Genomic DNA, 11,660 nt, shown 5'->3' on the forward strand with positions numbered 1-11,660 from the left:
TTGTTTGGTATTGGATTTTTTATATTGGATTTTTTATGGGCACTTTACTTCTATAGTATAAGGTTACAACCCTATATAAATTTTTTCCTCCACTGATATGACTTCCTCTCCTTTGCTACTTATTAACCTGACCTCTTTCTGCCATTTTTTTAATGGGAATATTTTTCAACATTCTACAATTTCTCCAAGACCAAGTCCGGTTCTTAGAATGTATGCCCATGCAAACAGACACACACATACATGCGAGTACACTTAAGACAATCAGTGTACATAGATCTTAGAAATGCAATTGTTGCTTAACATGAATTCTTCTCCTAAATGAGGCCTCACAAAAATTAAGGTAAACAAAGGTTTGTGACTTAATCTTGCTAACAATTCTAACCATCAGGATATTGGATAGTCCAATTTATTATAGTGAGGTCCATTGCATGAATCATGGAAGGATATTGAGGCGAATGCAGGGTGTATTATTTGAAAGGATACAAGAAAGGCAATTAAGGACAATCTGAAAATCAGCCCTGAGTAATTTGCCCACATTCCATGATGTCCTCCAACCAGCCATTCTTTAGAACAAGACGATCGTCACAGGCAGAATGGCGTCCTGTATATGTCGAAATGCTTTGAAGATGTCAGCTGAGGCTCCTGATCATAAAACACACAAATAATTACTATAACATGAGATAATTTGTTCATAAATGAGAGAGAGAAGCTTACAGGAAACACTATCAAATGACAACTCCTTCATAGTCATACACACACAAGTACCACTCTGCTTTTGGTGAATCACACATATATATACATTTATAATTCACAATTGAACAAATGCTGGCACAAAAACAGACGTGTATGTAAATATTAATGCAGTATGCACGTATGGTAAGCAAAAGTTAAGATATATTTAAACACGGCAAGTTGAGGGAAATGATAAAGCATGATTATGACTCTATGCATGGTGAGTGGACAAGTCAAAACCTGCTTCATCCCTTCCCATAAAACCCTTTTCAAAAGGCAGGTGAGAGGACCATTGCCACCTATAAGACCCGAGTGGGCCCCACGTATCGCAGACCTCATGGCATTAAGTAGACTGCCGTATGTTGTTCCAGAACCAGTGAGCAATGCTTGGATGAAGCAATAAGTCATAGTGCCGGTATTCGTGCCCTCTGATAGAGCCTGCATGTACATAGCAATATGATAACTAACCTTGCTCCAACTTTACTTACAAATCATACAATGCTTTTCTTTGATATACGCATGTGATATTTATATATGTATAATCTGATTATCTTTTCCTGTGTGTATAAAAGAACAGTTTCAATGTAGCCCTGTGAATTAACTAATAAATTTCAAAAACCTGCTATTCTATACTAAATTACAAATAATCACACTTAATCAAATCCAGCATCACTTAGCTCACAGTTTTGAAAATCTGAATGGACTTGATTGGGCAAGCTGAGTCCGACTCAAGTGGCTAGCCTACTTGAAAATCAGGTTCCAGTTGGGTATCCTTTAAAAAATAAAGGAAAAAGTCGTGTTACCCAGAATGAGTCATTCAACTTTTGCAAGTTGGGCAAAAGCTTTTCCCTTCTTTCATTTTCCTCTTTTCCATTTTCAAAACGAGCAGACCCATAGTTCAAATATCTGCGATCGGAAACCTATGTGTTCATATTACATAGGTGTTTTAAGATCTACAGCATGAACCATGTGTTATTATTCTGATATTCTGAAATGGTTTCTTTTAGGAGTATTATGAAGCTTTTTTGAGACATTACCCCTTTGAATGGCACCAGAAGCCTTTCTCAATTGTCGAGAATGCAGCTTGAGATTAGATTTATTTTTCATTACATATCCCATTTCATTTGTCAATCTATTTCTTAAATAGTCTAGCAAGAGTGAATTTGTCAGCGTATCACATCACACAAGTTGCCATTATTTCTTTTCTGAAGCTGTTACTATACTTTTAAGGTAAAGAGAGTTACAAGCAAGTTGCCATTATTATAGCTGTATATGTAGTTAATGCAGTTTTGTATAGAGGATTTAAGATTCTCATAAAGAAAATTATAGTATTGTTTACCGAGGTATCTGAAGACTTTTGATGGTCATCACAACCACTGAAAGATACGGCCTCCCCACCACTTGTACCCTTGTATGCACCAGATGGAGGGTTGTGATTCTCCCATTGGTAGTACCCATAGCTGCATCTCCAGATAAGGGAGCATGAGAAAAAGTAATTGCATATTAGTATGGCTGCCATTTACCTTATCATTTTATATCAGTGTATTGGCAAGGACATGTGCAATACAGGACTATCTACAAGCGAAAAGTGTAAGGACAAAAGTTCAGCAATTTTCTAAACTCGGACATGGCACCCAGAAATTCATAAACAACTGAATAACCCATTCCTTTTGATGATGAAAAATAAATAATTACACTTACCCTACTTCTGCAAAATCATGTGCAACAATGACACATGTTGTGTGTGTTAGGAGAATCCAACAACACAAAACACTCGATAGATATGTTGATGCAAAAGGCTAGTGTAGACATGGGAGATCATTGTTGACGTCCATGTTTGGAAATTTTTATTCCTTTGAATTGTGCTGAAGGAATGTCTGCTAAATAGACATCGAGTTCACATATTGGACAAATTGGAATGGCAAAATGCCAGGCCAGCCCTGGCCCTGTTCCCCTGAGGGCTGGCCTAGGCCCGGCCCGGAGTGGGGCAAAGAGGCCCTGGTCCAGGCCCTATCTCAAAAAGCTCCATAAAACTTCTTTAAAGATACCATTTCAGAATCTCAAAATAATAACACTTTTTGTATCTAACGACCATGAAGGTATGTATTATATGACCTCTCCTCAGAAAGTAAATAAGAGTGTGAAATGCTTGTAAAAGGTCCTAACCCACCTCATCAGACGCCTAGGAATGCATACAAAATCACAACAACAACAACAAAAAAAAGATCTCTAATAACCAGGGCTTAGCTCCCCTTAAACCGTATGCAAGCATAATATTCCAAATCATGTGCTGTTGGTTTTTTTTATCAGTTAAAATTTGAAATTATCGATTTTAAATCATATAAAAAACAATTTGCTCATATTAGGATCTTAATATTTACTTGTTTAAAAATACTCTTCAAAAATAAAAACAATTGAAATCAACAACATTATGACAAAGACACCACAAAGAAACTCTAAAAGATGTCTTTGCTAGTCTTCTAGTCTCAAATAAGTGTTGCTCCACAAAATATGTAACAAACATGCATCAGAGATAGCCCGCAAAATATGAAGTAAAAATAAAAGAAAGAATAAATAACAAATAAGAAGAAGGAAAAACAAGCACATCATGCAACACCAGCTACTAACCGGTTTACTCTGCACAGGAAAGGTAAATCCAGTACGGTGCCACTGTGACAAGCATCTACGATCGCATGAAGTTTAACACCTTCAGGAAGGGGCCTGACAATTGTTTCATTGATTTCATCATCAACAATCATTCCTACAGTTTCATAGTCTAGAGGGCACAGGGTCTCATCATATCCATCAATTTCATCTCCACTAGAATCCCTTTGTTGTGAGCCATGACCAGAGTAATGAAAGACTAATGAATCTCCTGGTTGACAATCTTGAACGAGCCAACGCATAGCCGTTCTCATGTTTTGCTTCGTGGGTATTCTATAAGGATCTCTTTCGTCTTCTGCATATTAAGTTAACAGGAAAAATAAGATTGTGTAATAACCAAGACAAGCACAAATAATTAGCAAAAGCAGCGGTATAAATGGTCAATTAAGTTTCTAAACCCAGGTTATTTGCTAATTATTTGTGCTTATGCTTGTTTCAAAACCTGGGTTTAACTTGTTACCTTGTTACAAGTTAAACCCAGGTTTATTGTCGAGAAAATGAAAAAAAATGGTCACATGCCATATGAGATAATAAAATATGCACCTCTATAGAAAATGGAGTTCCCTTTCTCTTCGACAATTTTTAACACGGAGAAAAAGCAATAAAAGAACCCATTATTTGGTGAAAAGAAAAGAAAAAATTACAAAATATTATGTTGGGTTCCCATTGTAGATGATTACTAAATGGACTCTAGCCTCATTCGATTTGACATCTTACTAATATCATCCCTTGCAAGGCCTTTAATCAAAGAATCGGCTCAATTTTCCTTTAATCTTACATATTTTACATTAATCACTCCATCCCCAAATAACATTTTAAAGAAAAATACATTCTCGCAATATGTGTAGATTTTTCATTATATATATCATTACAAGCCCTCGCAATAGTAGCTTGATTATCACAATATATTGATCTTACAGGTATTGGTTTTAGTCATATGGGAATGTTATATAACAAATTATTTAGCCATTCGGTTCATTTGCCGGCAGAGTCTAAAGCAATAATTTCAAACTCCATAATAGAGCGTGAAATATATGTTTGTTCATTTGACCCCCATGATCTCGCACCTCTCACTAATGTAAATATCCATCCAGATGTTGATAGTGAATCTTAGATTTCATTATTCTAATTAGCATCACTATACCCTTCCAACACTCCAGGATAACCAACATATATTATCTCATAATTAATAGCTCCTTTCATGTATCTTAATACTCGAGATATAGCATTTCAATGCTCTTTATTAAGTTTCTCCACCGCATATGCAATGTTAGGCCTCGTGCTAGTCATTGCGTACATTAAATTACTAATTAAACATATTCAAGTTGAGATATACCTCTCCCATCATTTTTCTTTAACTTAATATGAAGATCTATAGGGGTGGAAATTGACTTACTAACAATATACTCAAATTTATTAAGCATTTTCTCATTGTAGTGAGATTGAGTCAAAATTAATATTTTTTCTTTTCTCACTATTTTGATACCAAGTATCACATCAGCCTCTCCTAAATCCTTTGTCTCGAAGTTAAATGCGATAAACTTTTTAGTTTCCTCAACAATTTCTAGATTAGAGCCAAAGATAAGCATGTCATCTACATATAAACAAATTATGACACACAAAGAATTTATTTTATTATTATATACACATTTATCAGCCTTATTTCCCTTAAAAGCGTTTAACATCAACATATTATCAAATTTCTTATGCCATTATTTAAATGTTTGTTTTAGTCCATAAAGAGATTTGACCAGTTTACAGACTTTATTCTCATGACCTAGCATTACAAACCTTTTGGGTTGTTCCATGTATATATTTCTCCATTTAAGTCACCATTTAATAATGCAGTTTTTACATCCATTTAATATATGACTAGATGATTAGTAGAGGCTATTGCTAAAAGCAATCTAATGGTAGCAATTCTTGCTACTGGTGTATATGTGTCAAAATAATCAATACTTTCTTTTTGTTTAAAACATTTAGCAACTAATCTTGCTTTATATTTATTACTAGAACCATCAGAATTCATTTTCCTTTTAGAAATCCATTTACAACCAATGGGTTTAGAAATAGGTGGAAGATCTACTAATATCCAAGTTTTATTAGCTATAATGGAATCCACTTTATCATTAATAACTTCTCTCCAAAAATTGCATCTTGAGATGCCAATGCTTCATTTAGAAATGTAGGATCTTCCTCCATATTTAAGACTAAAGGTAATGAGTTCAAAATTTTATTTTGATTAGCCTCAACAAGATAAATATAAAAGTTAGGTCCAAAATTGTAAGATAGATCACCTTTAACTGGAATACACGTAATGGGAGATAAGAAGTGTTAAGTGTGTGTACCACAGTTTAAAAATCTAGTATGACTAGACACATCTGTACAACTATGGTTTACAAATAAAATTTTATATTTCTTAGTATATATAATACAAGTAATTTTATTTTTCTCGGTATATATATAATGCAAGTTTCCTTTTTATACCACATTTTAAATGGATGGGGAGGTGGTAGAAGGGCTTCGAATCTTGTAATGAGCCCGTCCACAAATTTTTTATTTTTTTCTATATTGTCAAGTGTCCTAAAGCATTGATACGAGATGCCAACCGAAAGATGTAAAACTGATATTAACCCATCATATAATTGTAATTTTATTGAATAAATAATTATTGGAAGAGTATATAAAGAGGCTATTTACTTTGGATAATTGTTTCATGCAGGCCGGACCGCATTTCTACATATGCGGTCTAGAAAGTGTAAAGCGTCAATTTTAAAGATGGATGTAAATAGGTATTCCATCTAAAAACAATAAAAACGAACGGTCCAAATGTTTTCTGACCATAATTATTATTTCTATTTTTAAATTTTTTTAATTTTTTTTTGTTTTTCATATTCATGATCTCTATGTTATAGATTATGTCTTTACAAATTAAGTCTTAAAATCTATCTCAAAAATAGATTTATCAAGAGTCTCGCATTTCTACATATGCGGGCTTGGCCGCATGGAAACTCGGTCCATTTACTTTACAATGATGGCACAATCATTCTTGTCCATTAGATTTCAAATGAAATAGTTGCAAGTGTATTTGTGACTAAGCTCAAAGCCCAACAAAATTTTTTAATTTCATGACACACCCCAAACCATCTAATTAGACATCTAATGATTAGGATTAATTGTGGCCTCCTTGTACTAAAGATAAACAATCTCATAGTATACAATCCCATAATTATTTATGGGTACGGTTTCTATAAGGTTGCAACATTAAACAATCCAATTAAGGTGCACCTCCAAATTTTATCATAATACGTAATTTTGTTGTAAAACATTCTTAGAATTATCTTAAAATATATTTTTATGTCTAATTAAAAAAATTTAAATTTTAAAAATGGTTAAAATCAAGTAGATCTATAGACATATGAAAATCTTGAAATAGACTGTCTAGATAATGTGTTGCAAGATGCACTATTTATGGGACTCAAAAATTTCTTTTTTTTTCATTTTCATGCATCTTGATATCAAGATGATCAATTAGAGGATTTTCCAACATTAAAAAAACCTTTTTGATAGATTTTTGAGGTGCATCAGTAATTCTACATTTTAAGGTTGCAACCTTATATAAACTTTTTCCGTTATTTATTACATACTATGTTTTTAACCCCCAACACGGTACCTTTATATTGCAGCCTTTAACATTATAAAGATTAGGGAAAATTACATATAAATCCGTTATAGTTTTTGTTATTATCAAAATGCCAAATAGTTTCCGTTATTACTAGAATATCTGTTTTTTCACTTCATAATGAAAATTTTTTAAAAATAATTTTTTACCCTTTTTCGGTTTTTGAACAATCGAATTCGCTAGATTTTCGGTTGTTCAAAAATCGACAATATGCTCATTTCGGTTCTTGAACAACCGAAAATAGTGGGGCTCGTTTAAACATTTGAAACATTTGTTTATTTATTAGTGTAGAAAATAAACATGCAAATTTCAAGCTTCTGTCCTATTTTTGGTTATTCAACAACCGAAAACAAGACATTTTCGGATGTTGAACAACCGAAAATATTCTATTTTTATTTGTTGAAAAACCGAAAATATGACTGCGTATTCCTAAGTTCGGTTGTTCAACAACAGAAAACAATACATTGTCGGATGTTGAACAACCAAAAATGTTTTATTTTCGGTTGTCGAACAATCGAAAATAAAGACGCAAATTCCAAGCTTTTGTCCTATTTTTGGTTGTCAACAACCGAAAACAAGATATTTTCGGATGTTGAACAACCAAAAATGTTCTATTTATAGTTTTTGAACAACTGAAAATCCAACGAATTCGGTTGTTCAAAAACAAAAAAAAAAAGTAAAAAAGTCTTTTTTAAAAATTTTTCGTTATGAAGTGAAAGAAACTGATATTCCAATAATAACCAAAACTATTTGATATTTTGGTAATAATAAAACCTATAACAAATAGGTACGTACTTTTCCATAAGGATTATTATTTACATTAATAACGGCCGAATTTTAAACCACTCTAGAACCAACGGCCGATTTTTAAACCACTCTAGAACCACCGTGACGAGTGAACTTATCAACCTAGTGGAGTTGTAAAGGAGTCGTAAGGGATTGATTTTAGCTCCGACTTATTTTTAAATTTTCATGGTATTTTGATTGAAAATGTCACTAAGCAAATGGCAATTTTGTGTTGTTGTCAACGGGAGGGTGGTGGTGGTGGCGACGGCAGCGGCGGCTAGGCAGTGGTCATGGTTGGGGGAGACATGATGGATAACTGATGTGTCGCTTTGAGGTGGTTCTTTTGAAACTTATACGCATTGATTTAAGAACAAGAATCTAAAATGCTAGGGCAATGGTTCTGGTTCAACTGATCACACTCAAGCGATTCCAGATTGTCATTCACATAACTATGGTTTTAAAACTCAATTGAATTGACTGGGACTCAGCCAGTGGCGCAGACTCTACAGCTTGCCTAAGTTCCTAGGTACAAAATCAAGTTATATAAAAAAGTTAAAATCCATAAAAAGGTATTATATTTTTTCTAAATCAATGCATAAATATTTTATACAATATTAATATTTTTATGATGATTTTTTAGTTTTTATTTTTAATCATATGCTATGTTTTTCTATTTGGATGTTCTAAATTGTATCCTGCTATAAGGCAATTTCTTTTTTCCAAATTCTGTACAACCAAATTATATTTTTCATGTATTTTTTCCATTTTTTTTGGACATTTAATGCTGTTTATAGTTTAGTTTACTTTTTATTCTTTGCATTTTAGCAAAAAAAATTATCATTTTAAAATTTTAGCCCTTTTTCGAGCTTTAACACTACTCAGACAAATTCGGCTCAGATGTCACTCGGCTCAGGTAGAGCCTGAGACAAGAGCCCAAGCAGAATAATTGAACCTTGGGTAAAAATAAATAAAAAATAAAATGAGGGAAATCGAGCAACTCCAAGTTCCTTAACCAGAATCCTTAACCTACCAATTCCAAATTGGATTTAGTTATCATACATCTGATTGTCGTCAATTACTTGGGCTGCTATGAAAACAAAATTCGCTTTGTTCAGTTGTATCTCAATGCAAAAGACCCTCCGAAAGGATAAAATCTCAAATGCATAACTGAGTTCTCTCAAATCTCAATGGCTTAAACAAGCAATTGTTGCAGCTATAAAAGGATTCTAGAGGATCCAATATCGAAACATAGTCATGGGGGGTACCACTAAATTCAGGTTGTGATTTGGAGGAAATGGATAAAGATCATTCTAATTCTTCTTACTTTGATTATACAGAGAAATGTCAAGTGCCCCTAAAACCATATCCATAACTTCATGAGGGTGATATCTTGATTAGGTGGGTGCCTCTCTACATCAGACATGTTTATCATCTCTTCAACCCATAAGCTGATTCATCCTGAATTATTAATGACAAGTTTGGAACAAGACCCTCGAGATATTCTTCGTTCTACTCTTCAAAGAAGCCGATATAGGTTTTCCTTTATTTTTTGGGTGAGCTAGTGGGGAGAGGGGCCCCTGCCCTTGGTAGGAATTGTGCTTAGGACGTAGAATAGCAATTCGTCAAGCGCTAACCAATTAAGCCCGGGCTCTTTTTCCTAGCGATCTAGGTTTTCTTTCCCTGTTGTTACCAGAAGCCACTATTTGGCTATGTTTTCTACAAGAGTGGAACTCAAAAGCAGTTAACACAAATGACATGGCAGTATTCATGCACAAATGGTGGAAGATAATAGTACAAATCTTGTTTAGTAGTCCATCCAAACGAGGTAAAAGCTTGACCTTTTGAAAGATATCCCTCTTAGACTCCCACATCTCTTCCAAGGTCCAAACCCAAGGCTTAGCCATGAGAAAATCCTATTTACCCATATAATCAAGGTAATTGGTAAAAGGAAGTGTACTTAGATTGCAAATTAAGCTTTAGAAAAGGTAAAAACCATTGGTTGCCACCTACCTGTGAGCATGAGAATGGAGTTTGGAGAGAAGCCGAAGCGATCACAAAGCAAATACTTCATGCAATTTACATCATTAATGGTTCCCTTGAGCTCATTCCACCTTTGTCTGTAACTCACTCCACATAACAATGCCCTCTTCTTCCCATGCACTTGAGGATAGGTAGGAGGCCTTAGAGATTGATAGGTATAGGGCTCACTAGCCCAAAGGGGGGAGGAGGACGAAGATGAGAGAGAATTGATTGCATTATAGGCAACATGATTGACAAATCCTTTGATCCAGTTAGCTGCCTGCTTCACTGGATCTCGAGTTCGAACGGTAGTGATGGCATGACAAGCTGCACAACGGACCGACGTTGCATCGAGTGGGAATTGCAGCTCCACACCACAGTTGCCACACCTCTCTCTTCTGTAAGACATCTCTCTCTCTCTCTCTCTCTCTCTCTCTCTCTCTCTCGTTAAGAAGGTGAAGTTGAGAATGCTAACTTCTAAAAGTGAAAAAAGGTATCAGATTGCCCAACTTTTCTTGATATATTTGAAGTGCCCTGATTTTTATTATTAGTTATTGGCAAACTTAATTTGTTGTTGTGAAGTCATGAGAAACAAAAAGAGTGATTTACGTACGGATTCTAAAGAACGAGTGATTTACGTATGGGTTGATCAACCTTCTTTGTAATTTTCACTAAAGAAGGAGTGATTTACATATGGGTTGACCAACCTTCTATGTAATTTTCACCCATAAACGAGCATTTTGTATTTTACTTAAAATTTTAGGATGCGTTAGTAAATCACTCAAAAAAAAAGTAAATACTTTCCAGCAAAGGAAAGTATAACATGATTCATGTAGCATATGAAAAAACTATCATGCATCATTTTCAATGATGAAAGATTGAAATGAACCACTCCTTCATCAAAGCATAGCAAGACACTTCATGTTAAGCCTTTATTGCCCAACAACAGTTGGCTTGAGGTAACATTTAGCATAGTGCTTATGAGCTGCATGCAACATGTCAAACAATACCCTAGTGGTAATTTCAATCACTATTGAAAAGTTTACAATAGTTTAAACATCCTTAGAAGATCTCTATGCAGTTACACATCTCATATTCTAAGTTTCATGCCCTTTTTGCCAATCCAAAGGATAGAAAGCAGATATCATTTCCTCAATGAGTCTAAAATGATTGACCTCATTGGATGGTTTAGAGGTGATGCAAGTAAATTTTTGAGAAAAAGCTTTCGTATAGTGGGATTCTCTTTCCGACCATCTGAACCTTCAATAGTCGGTATTCGATAGAGATCAGCTGCTTTTACTGACAGGAATCAACAAAAGGAAAATAGATCATCATCATCATCATTTATTTATAATACCAGGCCGTGGATGGCCTGTCTGAGCACACCAAATAGCACTCCTATGAGAGTACTGTATATTTTCCTATCATGGATATAGTAGGGAATTTCAGATGTTCAAGTCTCAGATATGTGAGAAAGAGGTCCATGTTCTTTTAAAAGATCAGGAATGTGCCTTCTGTTCTCCATCACCACACCATTAAATTTCAAACTTATCACATCAAATCAAAGTGATCTAATAGTTCACAATAAGAGATCTAATGTTTGACGAAAAGGATGCTTTCTGAGAGATATTTTAGTCATTTATTCCAATGGCAATATGATGATAAGGCAGAGTGAGTGTTTTCCACTACATAAAAGTTGGCAGCATCTGATTCCCAAGTGGTAAAGAGGGGCTCATGTTGGATGCCTCATTTTATGGAATCCAACCTTCAATCCAAG

The 11,660-nt window shown here is 34.4% G+C and overlaps 1 protein-coding gene across 2 annotated transcripts; it reads right to left on the minus strand.

Annotated features, from left to right (window-relative positions):
• Positions 1-252: 252 nt before the first annotated feature.
• Positions 253-10,376, minus strand: LOC18442915 (metacaspase-1). Of its 2 annotated transcripts, none has more exons than XM_006853121.4 (5): positions 9,875-10,376; positions 3,361-3,691; positions 2,072-2,192; positions 973-1,170; positions 253-642 (listed from the first exon to the last, which is right to left on the minus strand). In XM_006853121.4, exons 1-5 carry the CDS (start codon positions 10,290-10,292, stop codon positions 583-585), a joined length of 1,128 nt encoding a protein of 375 aa, XP_006853183.2. In that variant the 5' UTR covers positions 10,293-10,376; the 3' UTR covers positions 253-582. The 2 variants fall into 2 exon arrangements, with proteins under 2 accessions (XP_006853183.2, XP_020528257.2); XM_020672598.2 differs by having other exon boundaries at positions 3,361-3,688; positions 9,875-10,363.
• Positions 10,377-11,660: the final 1,284 nt, after the last annotated feature.

This window comes from Amborella trichopoda, chromosome 4, assembly GCF_054954075.1.
Source record: "Amborella trichopoda isolate Santa Cruz 75 chromosome 4, AtrichopodaSantaCruz75HAP2 v2.0, whole genome shotgun sequence".
In the NCBI taxonomy this organism is placed as follows: Eukaryota; Viridiplantae; Streptophyta; class Magnoliopsida; order Amborellales; family Amborellaceae; genus Amborella; species Amborella trichopoda.

What these genes read in the sequence shown, in the direction of transcription:
- LOC18442915 (XM_006853121.4), bottom strand. Translation starts at nt 10,292, where the DNA reads ATGTCTTACAGAAGAGAGAGGTGTGGCAACTGTGGTGTGGAGCTGCAA. An exon ending in TTCCTGTGCAGAGTAAACCG is followed by an intron (nt 2,193 to 3,360) that starts GTTAGTAGCTGG and finishes CTGGAGATGCAG; the next exon opens with CTATGGGTACTACCAATGGG. An exon ending in AAAAGTCTTCAGATACCTCG is followed by an intron (nt 1,171 to 2,071) that starts GTAAACAATACT and finishes ATGTACATGCAG; the next exon opens with GCTCTATCAGAGGGCACGAA.